This window comes from Anguilla rostrata, chromosome 7, assembly GCF_018555375.3.
Source record: "Anguilla rostrata isolate EN2019 chromosome 7, ASM1855537v3, whole genome shotgun sequence".
Lineage (NCBI taxonomy): Eukaryota > Metazoa > Chordata > Actinopteri > Anguilliformes > Anguillidae > Anguilla > Anguilla rostrata.
In genome coordinates, this window is record NC_057939.1 from 45,831,946 (window position 1) to 45,847,211 (window position 15,266).

At 47.3% G+C, this 15,266-nt stretch overlaps 1 protein-coding gene across 5 annotated transcripts; it reads left to right on the forward strand.

Moving 5' to 3' along the window:
- trim24 (tripartite motif containing 24) lies at positions 1-13,648 on the forward strand. 5 transcript variants are annotated; one of them, XM_064344687.1, is made up of 19 exons: positions 1-838; positions 2,177-2,295; positions 2,780-2,930; positions 3,398-3,530; positions 3,701-3,817; positions 3,952-4,066; positions 4,917-5,063; positions 5,501-5,615; positions 5,849-6,330; positions 6,869-7,003; positions 7,330-7,444; positions 8,156-8,213; positions 8,446-8,584; positions 8,704-8,942; positions 9,309-9,441; positions 10,501-10,617; positions 11,085-11,240; positions 11,713-12,184; positions 12,260-13,648. In XM_064344687.1, exons 1-19 carry the CDS (start codon positions 553-555, stop codon positions 12,568-12,570), a joined length of 3,540 nt encoding a protein of 1,179 aa, XP_064200757.1. In that variant the 5' UTR covers positions 1-552; the 3' UTR covers positions 12,571-13,648. The 5 variants fall into 5 exon arrangements, with proteins under 5 accessions (XP_064200757.1, XP_064200754.1, XP_064200756.1 ...); XM_064344684.1 differs by having other exon boundaries at positions 11,713-13,648; XM_064344686.1 differs by having other exon boundaries at positions 2-838; positions 10,501-10,575; positions 11,713-13,648.
- The last annotated feature ends 1,618 nt before the right edge of the window (positions 13,649-15,266 follow it).

Sequence of the window (15,266 nt, forward strand, 5' to 3'; positions counted from 1 at the left end):
GCAGACTGCGTGATCATGCGCAATATTATCCACACCCCTACTGCGTCTGTCGCAAGGACGTCTGGGATTGGAACTGTTTTGCGAGGATCTGAATCACACACAGGCGGCCTAGAAATTAGTCATTTTCTACATTGCAGTTACTTACTGTGATTATTGATTAGCCCACGTTTTTGGAATGAATATTAATATTTTTAGGCATATTCTAAAGACGGAGAACTGTTCGTTTCCGTCATTCATGACTGCGTACAGGACGCACGGACGTTTTGTTTCACAATTGGGAAGCTAATTTAGTTAGCCAACCGTGGCTACATCTAATTCCTAAGGCATTATTGTGGGCGGCTCGGTAAGCAGGCAATGTGGCTAGCCTACGTGTGGACTCCAAGAACATCTGCCATCTGAATACCACAAACGGAAAACGTCCAGGGGGAACGAAATCGGGATTGTCTTAACATTTTAGAGAAGGCGATCGGAAATCGCGAGTGCGGTCGGATTTTCTTATTCGTTTTATGTGTTTACCAGCTAGCTGACCTAGCTATCCACTAATGCACAAACATGGACGATAGTACGGAGCAAGTAGAATCGGACGATGCCGTTATCATCGTGGAAAATGAGGCAGAGAGCATGCCAGTTCAAGAGAAGAGCGCAAAGCCGCAAAATACACCCAATTTGCTGGACACTTGCGCCGTATGTAGTTTGAATTTCAACAGCCGCGAGCCTAAACTGCTGCCATGTCTCCATTCTTTCTGCAAGAAGTGTCTGCCGTCACCGTCCAGGAGTTTGGTCCTGCACGATCAAACCGGGACCCCGCAACTTCAGGGTGACAACGCCAGTAAGCCACGTGAGTTGTATTTGTTTATATTCTGTCAAGATGTCAAGTCGAAAAACTTAACTGTTTGGAATTTTTTTGTTGTGGTAAAATATTATTTATGGTATGGAGTTAAGAAAACCTGTCATGCGCATCGACCCATTTCAATTGCCAGTTTTAAGTTTCTGGAGCGTAGCCTACCTGCTTATAATGGGAGCAAAAGAGGAAGAAGAAAACATGATGTTAAAGTAGTGGAGTGGCGTTTTTTTGTGGGGTGAAGTCAAATCATGAAGTGATCACGGTAAAATCAAATAAATCGGTTATTATTGCCTGTACTCGGCTCCCTCCAATGTGAGCTACCGGGAAATCGCCCACGGATGCGCACAGCTGGCCCATATGGGAAAACGGAAAGAAAGTCGCAATTGCTGAAAAGATTCAAGTCTAAATATCGCACCGAGTCTACATACGTAAAGGGATACTACATGCACGTGAGATGCGATTGCTGTAGCCAGATGGTAGGCTACACAAATTCAGTTTTGTAGTCCAAATTCAAAGCTTTGTTTCTGACACTGGCCCAGTATGGTACACCTCCCCGTCAGCACGGTTTACAGCTGTCAGGTACTGTCCTGGAAACATCTTGCTGTGGGGGAGCTTATCAACACCATAGACTTACGGTAAATCGTAAAGGGAAAACAGTACGTAGAACTCTTTTGAAAATCCACAGTGCCGGGAGAGAACAGAATAACTCCAAATCCTAGACACAGCCGCACTGATCAGTGTCAATGAGCAACCCTGTCCTACTTTAATCTGTTAGAAATACATTTCACAACAATCCCCTAATGATCTTGTCACAGATTGAGCAACATGTCCCTGAAGATTTGGCAGAAATTACTCTTGTGCAGAGCTAGTATGGAATGACCTTGAAATGCCCAAAGAAATAGGCAAGTAGTTGCCAAAGTTGCTTTCATCAAGAATTGACTAATGGGACTGAATACTTGAGTAATGTGTAGAATTTGGCTACACTTTCTTGTTTAAGATTGCTTCACTTACAGCAGTCTGGCTTAATCACAAGGGAAAATGAAAGGGAAGAAAGCAAAATCAATGAATCATTAAATGAAATAATTTAGTTTTAAATTACATTTAGATTAATCTGCAATATTTAAGATCTACTCTATTTTTCAGGGCACTGCAGTATGTGTTTATAGTCTGTATCACAGTGTGTGGAGAAGCATGTTATTGTGTGTGCACCAGGGAGATGGACAGTCGTTTTGTTTGGAGATGGTGTTTTTGTTCCTGGTCCCTGAGGGCTGTTGAGATGTTTTAGGAGGCTGTTCTGCAGTGACTTAGTTTCTTTCCTGTGATTCTCTGCAGTCAACGTGATCCGGTGCCCGGTGTGCAGACAGGAGTGTATGGAGGTGGACGTGATGGACAACTTCTTTGTGAAGGACTCCATGGAGGTTCCCAGCAGCACCGTGGAGAAGACCAGCCAGGTCAGTGCCGCTGGAACACAAACATTGGAGTTCGCTGTAAAGACCCACACATGGAAAGACAGGGGTTCTCCAGTCCTGGTCCTGGGGAGCCACAGGGTTCTTGCTGGTTTTTGCTTTTACCTTAAAATCATGATGTGATTTAGACCCGGGAAACTGGGAGAGGTCTGTGTATCTGTGTGATCTGTGTAATTAACTGCTTTGCTTGATGTGCTGAGTAGCAGGGGGGGAATCCCCTGATCCTGTGGCTCTCCAGAGTTGAGACAAAGATGACATTTAGCGCAAACAAACTGGTGTCTTTTATGTTTTGCTTTGAAAGGGCCTCATGGCTATATTCATCTCCCCGCCACACCCACGGCAGGACTGTTTTCAGGAGGCGTGGCCTCAGCCCTGTGAGGTGCTTCTGTAAAGCTTCAGTGATTACAGGGCACGTGCGAGGGGTGACGCCCGATTGCTTGATTCCCCCACCCTTCCCCCCCCCTGTCAGCAGCTGTGCACGAGCTGCGAGGACAACACGGAGGCGTCTGGTTTTTGCGTGGAGTGCGTGGAGTTCCTGTGCGTCACCTGCATCGAAGCCCACCAGAGGGTGAAGTTCACCAAGGACCACATCATCCGGCAGAAGGAGGAGGTTTCTCCAGGTGAGGCCCTCTGACAGGGTAGCATAACGGTTAGGGCCCTGGGCTTGTGTCGTGCTGGTTGTAGGCCCCTGTGGTTGTACCCATGTCTGCTGTTGTGCGAGCAAGGTGCTTAACCTGAATTTCTAGCTGTATAAACAAATTGTATATAAAAAAGTCATTTGGATAGGTTATTTTGGGTACAGATGTCTTCTGAATGAAAATGTAATTTGAATGCTCAATAAAAGGATGCTGGATGGAAATTTTATTTAATGCCTTTGAAGGTGAACATGACTGGGGAAACCTGGCTCTCTGGATTCATGTCTCTCTTAAACTTGCAGGGAATATGCTGTGTGTGTGTTTTGTCTAGTGTTTTGTTGTGTTGTCTTGTGTGCGTGCGTGTGTGTATGTGTGTGTGTTGTTATGTTGTGTGTTGTGTGCATGCATGCATTTGTGTGCACAAAGCTGATTATTGTCTGCCTGTCCTCCAGATGCAATGAGTGTTTCTACCCAGAAGCCCGTGTTCTGCGACATTCACAAGCAGGAGCCCCTGAAGCTGTTCTGCGAAACCTGCGACCGTTTGACCTGCAGGGACTGTCAGCTCCTCAAGCATAAAGACCACAAGTACGGCTAATCAACTGCTAATCCAAAGCTGAATTTAAACAGTGAGCCTACAGGTCACCCTAAGTGAAACTGTGAATGAGGATAGAATCAGATTGCTTGTTCCTGGGGGTGCAAAGCACAGGTACTGAATCCCGACTTCTCTCATTAGTGTTTTTCTGTTCTTCCTCCAGTTACCAGTTTTTAGAAGATGCCTATAAAAACCACAGAGAGCACATGGTCAACATGACTCTTCAGCTGCAGGAGAAGAAGAAGGCCATTGAAGAAGTGTCCAATTCCATTAACAATGGGTGCGGTATCATGTTGCTTTTGGCTTAGTGCCATAGCGATTTACCAAGCCAGTGGTTATTTGTGTTATTTAATATGATATTCAAAACATGAAATTTAATGATTATCTGTTATTTTTACTACAATTTTCCCACAGACTCCTGCAGGTGGATGAAAACCGCAAGTCTGTACATAATGAAATCAAGAAGTCCATCTGTGCTTTAATTTTGGAGATTAACAGGAAAGGGAAGATCCTGGTCAATCAGCTGGAGGTGAGACTGACTTTGCACTTTGATCTTACGTGCTTGTGCTGAGTTCAGCAGGTTCTGGTAGTTGTGTTCTAGGTCACTCCAGATAAGAGCGTCTGCTATGTAAATACATAGAGAAAAGAAATGGTAGTCAATTCTACGGCCTAATTGGAAAGATACTTGTTGTGGTTGATTTGCCCATTTGGTAAGATGTGCTGGCTTGGTGAGTTGCTTGTAGCGGTTGAATGTTGTTGTTGGCTCAGTAAAATGCTCTTTGCAGCTAAATTGTTGGCTTGTTAAATTGCTTGTTGCAGTAGAATTGTTGGCATGGAAAGATGCTCATTGCAGTTAAATTGTTGCCATGGTAAGATGCTCATTGTGGTTGAATTGTTGGCTCAGTAATATGCTTATTGTGGTTGAATTGTCAGCTTGATAAGACGCTTGCTGCGGTTGAACTGTCGGCTCTGTAAGATATGTTGCAGATTTATTGTTGTCTTGATAAGATGCTCATTGTGGTTGAATTGTCGGCTTGGAAAGATGCTTGTTGTAGTGTAACTGTCGGCTCTGCAAGACGCTCCTTGTGTTGGAGCTGTCTGCTCAGTAAGATGCTCCTTGTGTTGGAGCTGTCTGCTCAGTAAGACGCTCCTTGTGTTGGAGCTGTCTGCTCAGTAAGATGCTCCTTGTGTTGGAGCTGTCTGCTCAGTAAGATGCTCCTTGTGTTGGAGCTGTCTGCTCAGTAAGACGCTCCTTGTGTTGGAGCTGTCTGCTCAGTAAGATGCTCCTTGTGTTGGAGCTGTCTGCTCAGTAAGATGCTCCTTGTGTTGGAGCTGTCTGCTCAGTAAGATGCTTGTGTGTCACCCCCCCCCTTCCCCAGGGCCTGATGAAGGACCACGAGAGTGGCCTGAGGAAGCAGCAGGAGGACGTCAGCTCGCTCTCCCGTCACCTCAATCACGTCATCAACTTCACCAAGTGGGCGACGGCCAGCAGCAGCGGGACCGCCCTCCTGTACTCCAAACGGCTGGTGAGGCCTGGTCTCTCCCCAGCAGCGTGTCCCGAATGCTTCAGTGCTTTAGATCCCAATGACATCTGGTAACACTCCTGCGGATGTCTGAGAAAATGTCAGTGGATCATACATATGGCATTTGTCATGTGACTGAAGAATTTAGTTAAGATTAGGTGGAAAATAAATGTTAAAGAAATATTTTTCATCTAATTTTAACTGAAGTCATTAATTTGCCGAAATGTAACCTAGTTGCACCTAAAGGGTTAATCATTTCTGGTAATTATTTGACCCAGATTTGTCTTGGATCTGGTCTCTTCTATCACCAAACCCTCTCAAGGGCTTGTGAAAACGAGTTGAGTGTTTGGGTTTTTAGGATGCAGTTTATTTTTGTATTTTATGGTTACTGTTTGTTTTCTTTGCAAAATGATGTTTTATTCATGCCGCTTCTGTTCCAGATTCTGTTTCAGATTCAGAACCTCCTGAGGGCTCGCTGCAATCCCTCTTTCGTTCCCCAGAGCATGGTGCGTTTCCAGTGCCGCTCGGGATTCTGGGCCTCCAACGTCGATCTGGGTGAGAGCCTGACGCACTTCTGTATTTCCCCCTGTAGTTGTGCTTCTGCACTTGATTTCTGAACTGTGCCCATTGTGTCCTGTAAGTTGCACAGGATACATGTATCTGCCCTATTGTAATAATACTGAAGGGAATGTAAATTAGCACAGCAGATTTTATTGGCTGTGTTTTTGTGTTTTGCTGTGATGGCTGCTACCGGAAGATTGTTCACGGGTGTCCGTTTGTGTGGCCAGGCTCTCTGGTGGTGGAGAACGTGCCGGCCCGCCAACAGGTGGGGATCCAGAACTTTCCGTATCAGCTGAACCAGCCGTTGCAGAGACCGGGGGACCCCAGCATCGGAGGCGGAGGGGGTGGCGGCGGTGGCAGCGGCTTTCCCCCGGGCCCCCCCCAGCAGCGCATGGGGTCTCACAGCACCCTGGCCCAGCTGCAGATGCAGGTGGAGAAGCTGGCCCACCAGCCCAACCGCCAGCCGCCCCCGCCCTCCTCCCACTGGGCCTGGTACCAGAACGTGCGTCTCCAGAGGCCGCCGCCCACCCGGCCCATCCAGGGCGGGTCCCCCTCGCAGAGCCTGTCGGGCCCCTCCCAGCAGGTCCGCCGGTTCATGGCCCCCCACCCCCACCCCAACCCCCAGAGCCCCAACGGAACCATGCAGAACCCCAACGGAACCATGCAGAACCCCAACGGAACCCTGCAGAACCTCGGATTCCCTCCTCAGGTGAACACTGTCCCAGGGTTGCCAGGGAAACTCTGTAAACCATCAATTTCTTTGCACCAGGCAGATTTTTTTAAAATGCATGTAAATTTAATTTTATATTATACATATTGCATGTATCCTTAATATTGTCCATTGTAAGGTCACAAGCTCTTGTTGTGAAAAAACCTCCATTGAAAATTGCCCTTGATGGTGCCTCTGCAAGGTCAGTTTGGTATCAGAGAACAGTGGAAGCACAGTATGCTGATGGACAGGGGAATGTGACGGGCAATGTCCCGGGACAGCTATGACCCGAATGGACCCCATGGGTCTCAGAATGTCAGCATCAAAGGCCTTCATTTGTCACCTGCAAATCACCATCACGACGATTTTTTTTGAACATTGGTGAAAATATATATAGACTTCTATCAGCAGTTTATTCCCCTGGTGTGCAATTAAAGTGTTTGCCTCAGTGTGCTCTGTTTCTGCATGGTCTCAGCTGTCGTCGGGTTGAATGATGTCATTGTTTGTCCCCGCCCCTCTTCTCCAATTGTCTGTGCAGACTCTGAGGGGACTCGTTAGCAGTTCCAGTATTCCGCCGAAACCCTTGGACACCTTCCAGAACGCTTCACGCTACTCCCACAATGCATCTCTCTCCAGCGCGGCTAGCCACAACCCCCAGCATTCCCTGCAGCAGGTGAGCACTTGGCCCTCTGCGCTGATTGACGTGCTGCTGGAACCAGTGTTTGCCGAACGGCCCATCAACCGCTCGACCGTGCGCTCGGTCTGAATCTGCTGCAGGTTAAAGGACCACAGCAGGCGTCACAAAAACTCCTGCACATTAGTTAGCGATTGTTAGTTTGGGCTGATAGTTTTTAGTGAAAAACATAAAGTTAAAAACTTAAACTTAACCTTAGCTGGTGGGATATTTCTGGTGGATCTTGACCGGACAAACCTTAGCTTGGACAATGTCAAATTTGCGATTGGTTGCAGAATTCATTTTTCGTTACGATTTTATTTCAGCTGAATTTGATGGAGTCGGCGTACCTGAACAAGAGGAATGAAGCCAGTGCCTCGTTATCGATGCTGCGGCCCAACTTCCCTCAGACCCTGGCGCCATCTGTGGCAGAACGCAGCGGTAAGTCTTACAGTCCACAGCTATGGAAGCATCCTAAAACCATGGAGTCACACCAAAATCCACAAAACAAAGGGGTCCTCTCTCTCTCTTTTTTCTTTTCCTGTCTCTCTCTCTCCCTTTCTTCAAGCCATGGGGTCCATCGCTCACTTGTTTGTTGAGTGTTCTAGGTTTGGGGGGTGTTTGGTTTAGTTGAACTTTTGCTTCTTGGCTTGCAGGTGTTCTTTTTTCCTGTTTCATTTTTGGACCTAAATATTCCAAAAAAGAGGCCTGCACACACACCTTGGTCAGTTTTGTTTCTGGAGTGGCAAAGTTGGTGATTTAGAAGACTAGGTGCAACAAGAACCCCAGGGTCTGGAGACTGTGAGACTGTGGATTGCTGTTTTGATGATGAATGGGATGCTAGCAGCTAGCCTTGGGGTGGAACTACCATATTATGGGCTGATGGGGAAGATGGAGGGCTTCATCCATATATTATGTGTAGGGGGCGCTCTATGTACAGTGAATGGTGATGGCACTGTATTGCTTGCATTTTAGGCTCTGTGTGTTTCTTTCTTTCTTTTTTCTGTTTCTTGTGTTTATTTGTGAGTGTTTAATGTCAGGTGAAATTTTTATTGTCTTCTGTGTATTTTCTCAATGTAATTGTACAGAGGCAGGAGTGTGTTTAATATTTGAACAATCACTTTTTCACTCTCTTCCTCTTTCTCTCTCTAGCTCTTGGAAGGCAGAACTCTCCCATGTCCACAGCTTCTGCTTCAGAGGGAAGACCTGGGTAAGGCAAAACCTGTCATTATTATTATTATTATAATAATAATCCAGACAGAATCTTAGTGCTCTGCGGACAGTAAGAGGAGTTGTTGCATACAGATCATGCTATTGCATGTGTGGCACAGAAGCCACGTTTGATTGGTGGAGCCCAGGAGGGCATTCCAGAGATGAAAATTTGAATCCCTGCGACATCTGCTCCATTTCTGCAATTTATGACCTCACTTCCTGTTTTTCAGGGCTGTTTCCTGGAAGGCCCCGGAGACACAGGGCAGCGGGGCTCTGACCTCGGGGCCGCCCAAACGGAGGCGCCGGTCCTCTCCGGGACCCATCATCGTCATCAAGGACGAACCCGAGGATGACGACGATGTGCGCTTTGTAAGAACCGTGTGTGCACGCGTGTGTCTGTGTGTTTGTTAGTGTGTGAGCTTGTGCATGTGTGATACAGTACAGATTGCTTGTGCCTGCACAGCTACAGTCTAAGTGCGTCTGCGCAGGTGCAGTCCAGCGTCCGGGCCAGCCTCCCGGACAGCACAGGTGACCGTGCGCAGACGCAGACGCGAGCCCCCTCCCCCAGGACGGAGCCGACAGCAGAGAGCGAGCCAATCCAAGAGGACGACCCGAACGAGGACTGGTGTGCCGTGTGCCAGAATGGAGGGGAGCTGCTCTGCTGTGACAAGTGTCCCAAAGTCTTCCACCTGACCTGCCACATCCCCACGCTGCTGGGCTCCCCCAGGTACGCGCCTCTCCTGCCTCAGCTATAACCCCCACACCTGCCCTGTGTACAGCCCCCTAACCTGGGCCAGGTACAGCCCCACACCTGCCCCAGCTACAGCCCCCTCACCTGCCCCTCATCTCCTCCTTGGTCGGTTCGCTCGCATAAACCTTCTTTCTTGGCTCTGTAATGGCCTGTATAAGAGAGTGAGTGGTTTCTCTGACTGTGCAGTACAGTAAGTGGTTTCTCTGTCTGTACAGTAAAGCAAGCTGTTCCTCTTTGCCTCCGTGGTAAAGTGAGCGATTGATCTGTGTCTGTACAGTACAGCCAGCCGCTCCTCTTTGTCTACGCAGTAAAGTGAGCGATTGATCTGTTTTTTTTTTACAGCGGGGAGTGGTTTTGCTCATTCTGCCGGGATCTGTCCTCCCCTGAGATGGAGTACGACTGTGACTGCGGCCCAGAATCCAAAGCGGTGAAGGAGGAGCCCAATTCAGAAGGGTTTCCCCCCGTGGACAAGAGAGTAAGCGCTCAACGTTAGAGATTTACTCACAGCTCCACAATTTCAAACGCAGTCTGTCCCAAACGAGTGCATTAGCTTTACTAATTTCACAGAGGGGGTTCTTAAAGTACAGTAAAGTCAGCCGGATGGGGGTGTGTCCCCAAACTGGAGCCAAACCAGATGTTATCTAGCTGGGACATGTTTAGTTGTGCTTTCTTTCTGACAAGTGGACCTCAGGAGAAATCTTGAGACTGCAGTGCAGTCAAAGTTGTTGGTGCCTTTTGCAGTCAAATGACAAATTCTAGACTTTTTCGCATCTTTCAGTGATGACCCAGTCAGAATCCATGTTATCCAGGGTCCAGATTTTGCAGACAACATTTACTGTGTGTGGGACTAAGATTAGTAAACTTCCATAATGGTTCACATGAATTGGGTTTAAACAAATGACAGGTCAGAGCTCTACTGTGAGACAAATTCAGCAGACTACTAGCTAATCTTTGATTTTCAGGTTTTCTTTGTTTTGTTTCTTTTTCTACACTAAAAGAGCAAGATGTTATTTGCGGAATGATTAATCATGCATAGAGCACTGTATATAAATAAATAGTGACAGCAGTCAGCCTCTGCAGTGTAATGGAGATGCTTTGACGGCTTCAGTGTAGAGTGTGATGCAGACCTGCTATTCTCCAGTGATGTCACATCTAGACAAGAGCACTGGACTGAGCTGTCAGAAGCTCTCGCTGTTCAGTGCCCTTCAAACCAGAACAGCCGTCTGGGAGTTAATGAACTGATGCTGAAAGCTGAGTCGGTTGCCATTTTTTACTTTTTTTTTTTTTTTTTTTTGGAAAGGACCCTAATTTTCAGACTGTTTTTCTGAAAAAGGTCTTTTTCTCTTGAGTGATGTTGTTCTGCCTCCTTTCCACTTCCAGGGAAGAGCCCTTGTATGATAGGGAATGTTTTTAAAAAGGTTGTAAAAGACTTTGTTTGCACCAGTACACTCTCTCAGGACTGGTGTCTCATGGTGATGACATCATATGCAGGGACTGTATTAAAGCTTTGTGTTTTGCGTTGTTTCCTCTGCAGAAATGCGAAAGGCTGTTACTGCGTATTTACTGCAACGAGCTGAGCACAGACTTCCAGGAGCCAGTGTCCTCTTCTGTACGTGAGACTCCACCCTCCCATCACGCTCTGACCAATCAGGTGCACCATCCAGACCAGAGTCTCATACCTTGTTTAATATGTTGTCACCTTTTAGACCCCAGTAAAATTCCTGTGGGTTACTGACCATTTTAAAAGAAAAGAGTTCCTAAGTGTTTTTAAATGACTTTAATTCACAATCTACATTTGTATTTGACCTCAGGTCTGACAGAATTTTTAAGTGAAACAGTCATACAGCACGAGGAAAAAATTCATATTGTTACAGAAGTTGTATTTTCATAATACCAGGTTAAATGAAGGTAAACTTCTCTTGCAGTGATGACACAGAAATTCAATGGCTGGTGAAGGCAAGGAGATTGTGTAGCCAATCAGATGTTGAGGTTGATAGTACAGCCAATCAGAAGGTGTAGGGGATGATTGTTGAATGTAAAGCCAGTTTACAATGACAGTGGTGCACTGTGCATTGCTGATTACTGGGTGTTTTAGCGGTCGTTCCTGTGCTTGTCCAGGTAATGCCGGAGTATTACGAGGTGATTAAGACCCCGATGGACCTGTCGATGGTGAAGGGGAAGCTGGAGTCCAAGCAGAGCGCGGGGTACGCCAGTCTGGAGGAGTTTGTGGACGACGTGCGACTCATCTTCAGGAACTGTGCCGAGTTCAACGAGGTGAGGGCGCCTTCTGCTCGAGGCCACAAGGAGGCGACGTGGAACCTGACCGCTCGGCCAGGGACCTGGGGGCTGTCTTTTTTTTACAGTTGTCCCCTTTCAGGGGGATTTCGGGAAGATTTCCAGAATTTTCTCTCGTCAGAGTAATTTTCTGAACCAAAGAACTGGCCAGCTAGCACTCGCCTTCCCGGCCTAGTGGTGAGAAATTGCTTAGTGTGATTTATGAGCTTTGCGCAGTTCTATAGAGTCTCTGCTCTTACTGCTTTGTGAGTTGAGGTCGACTCCATTTCATTCAAGCCCTTTTAGAAATTGAAATTCAAGTAATTCGAATAAACCCCTCATAGAATGCTATGGGAATTTTAAAAAAATTCATATTTCAGTTAATTTCCAGAATTGAAATGGATTTGGTCCTTAGCCCCCCCCCCCAGTGTGCTGTAGATGACGTGGTAAGAGGTTAAATTTCTCCCCACAGGCAGAGACTGAGGTCGCAGCCGCGGGTAAGAACCTGGAGACGTATTTTGAGGAGCAGTTGAAGATCATGTTCCCCGATCGCACCATTCCTGAAGTGAAAGCCGAGGTGGTGGGGCCTGCATTTCCCCCAGCGCCCGGCGAGGAGGAAGCCACGCCCGCCAAGAGGCCCCGTATGTCCTCCCCCGAGTCCCAGGACACCCCCACCCCGGCAGAAATGCCCACTGGGGACACGCCCACTGAAGACACACCTGTGGGAAAGGAATCCACTGAAGACACGCCCAGTGAAGACGCACCTGTGGGAAAGGAATCCACTGAAGACACGCCCACTGAAGACACACCTGTGGGAATGGAATCCACTGAAGACAAGCCCACCGAAGACACACCTGTGGAAATGGAATCCACTGAAGACAAGCCCACTGAAGACACACCTGTGGAAATGGAATCCACTGAAGACACGCCCGCTGAAGACACACCTGTGGAAATGGAATCCACTGAAGACAAGCCCACTGAAGACACACCTGTGGGAAAGGAATCCACTGAAGACACGCCTGCTGGAGACACGCCCCCTGTAGACACACCCCCCGAAGACACGCCCCCTGAAGATGCACTCACTGAAGACATACCTGCTGGAGACATGCCCACTGAAGACACGCCCCCTGTAGCCACACCCCCCAAAGACACGCCCCCTGAAGACACACCCCCTGAAGACGCGCCCACCGAAGCTGTAACCGTTGGGGACACTACTGCTGTTGACGCACCTGCAGAAGACACATCCACAGAAGACAAGTCAACCGGGGACACGCCTGTTGGTGACACACCCTCTGAGGACACGCCCTCAGTAGAGGATAGCAAAGAGTAGTGAGAAAGTAGTGAAAATTCCTCTGCTCTCTGAATACCACACAAGAAAGTACTTCCCTTTTTAAATACGTAAATAAGTAGAACACAGTGGCACACAGCAGGACCTCTTTTCCTGGAATTCAGAAACAAAAAAACCAGCAAGAACCGATGCAGCGGCCAGCCGAGCCTGCGCCGAGGTCCGGCCGTGGAGTCATTTTGCACAGGGTAACCCGGAGCCTTCTGGGGGGCGTTCTCCTGGGTCACCGCCTCCGAAACCCAGGTCCACAAATCAGCAGCCTGCGGGCTTTGGTTGCCGTGGTGATAACGGCAGTTTTGGCCAATCCCACGGCGAAAAAATGCGACCGCAGTTGCACGTGTCCATGAGCTGTCCATAGGGGAACCAGTTAGGTGGCTGTCATTAACACAGTGACAGTACTGTACTGTATGTATGTATATGTATGAATAATTCATGTAAGAATATGCATTTGGTTGCAAAATGTGGTGGAGTTAAAACAACAAATGTTAACGGAGCTAATCATGATTTATGCGATTTTAGTAAATGGTATGAGATTATCTTCATCTTTTTTGTGAAAACCTGCATGAAGCCTTTTTGCCGACTTCCTGTTTCTCCAATCACGTGAAAGAGAAAATTACCGAGCGACCCCACCTGGAACACCTTCTGTTCCCGTCCTTTGTGTTTACCATTTCCTTTTAAGTGGACCTTTGTGAGAGGAGAGCAGAAGAATTTGGTGTGGATTCCCATCTGTACAGTGTGTCTTTTTGGGCATGTCGGTGTCTGCAGAAAGTTCTGTGAACTCCAGTGTAAACGTCACACGCGTGTGTTAAGTCACTCTCATCTGCGTGTATTGGTCACTCTCTCCCACACGCGTGTATCCGTCTCTCCCACGCACACCCGCAGGAGCGTAGACTAGAATTTATTAGATATCCATTTTTACTTCCCCGTGTGGATTGTACAGTACTTTTTACCTTAGTTACGCTGAGATATGAAACCTCATGTGTGTTTAAAAAAAAATGTTCTGCATGCAAGTCTACTTGCAGCTGTCTACAGGGTAAAAATAAACTAATTCTGAGATCCAAAATTGAGAAGTCATGATTACCTTATATATTTTTTTGTTGTTGTTGAAATGAGTTCCCTCTATACATTTCTCCACTTTATATGGAAATTTCCCCCCAAAAAATTACATTCTGTTGAGCAGCACTGTGAAGCTGTCAGTTGAAAACCGTCTTTCAAACCCAGCTATCCAAAAATAATAATGATAGTTCTGATTTTTGGTTTTATTTTAATTTTTTGGTCCGATTCCCATTACGTCTGCACATTTAGTCGTGGCCTTTTAGCAAATGCTGTTACCCAGAGTGACTTATGGAAGTGGAAAGCACTGGGAGGGCGGTGCCAAGTCACCAGGGTCATGACCAGTAGCAGAAGCCGGTGCTAAACCCAACATAAAGCTAAGTGCCGTAGTTGGTGCATGATGGGAGTTGAGGACGCTTAAGTTTCTAATGTCTTTCCGAGGGTAGACTTACATGGTAGTGTAAGTAGGGTACTGAACCCGTAATAAATGTTTCAAGCTCTGGACCTCCCCTGGAAAGCGAAAGTGGGAAAAAAATGTATGATGTTCAGGTTGGTAATGGGACGTTTCTCCTGGTGCTTCTGATTTTTAACAGGAGTGAAAGGGCAGCAGGGAAAGGGCACGTGTTTATGACCTGGAAGAAGGGGGTCAGTTTCGGGACCCCTTGAAGTGCCCCTTCCAGATCCCCCCCGCTGTTAGCGGCCCGCCACTGGGAGTCACGGATGTGGTGGGCCGGGGTCGGGCTTCAAAGGGAAATTATGGACCCCCTCTTGAAGAATACTGTCATTTAAGGATGACCTGAGCAGCCTTGGCTTCCTCCCCCTAACCCCGAGCTCCCTGCCCCGTCCCCCCGCTGGCCCTCATTAAAGCCGTAATGGGGGAGGTCACGGCGGAAGGGGGACGCGGTTTTCGCCGGAGAGAGGGGTCCACAGACATTAACTGCCCCTCAGATCTTTCTGGTTAATTGCGGTTAACTACTGCTGTGGACCTGTTTCTCATTAGGGTGGTTTTTAGGAGCTTTTAGGAGCCATATATGGTGAAGTCTTGCGTGCCCCCCCCCACACCCCCCACACCCACTCTACAAATGAAAGATTGGATTGGCTGGTTGTGTCCCAGTCAGCCTGTCCCAGTTTACAGTTTACTGTGTGCTCTGTTCCCCTATTCCACATCACAATGTGCCTGATGGAAGCCAACTGCCGGTTTACATCACACTGCTTATACCTAAAAGCAGTGTGATGTATACCTAACAATAAAAAAAAATTGATTTCTTACCCACAAGTCGGGCAGGATTAAAACGACAGTTTGGGATCAAAATGTACTCAATTTGTGTTACAGGCACTCCATCAGAGTTCATTTTGGGCTGTTTTCTGTCTAGAGTAAAAACTACCTGATGAACATGTTTGAGCTCGTCCTCAAAAGAAGGTGTGCTACAATACAAACCTGCGCCCCAATATTATATCCGTACTCAGATTCCCTTTATTTGGTGGGAACTGAGAATCCAGAACCAGAGCCTCTGATCCGAACAACATTTTTTGAAATCATAATTTTCTTGGAAATAATATTGCTTTCATAATAATAATAATAATAATAATAAATGAATCTTGGTGAGCCTCCGAAAGGTCTGTTGCTC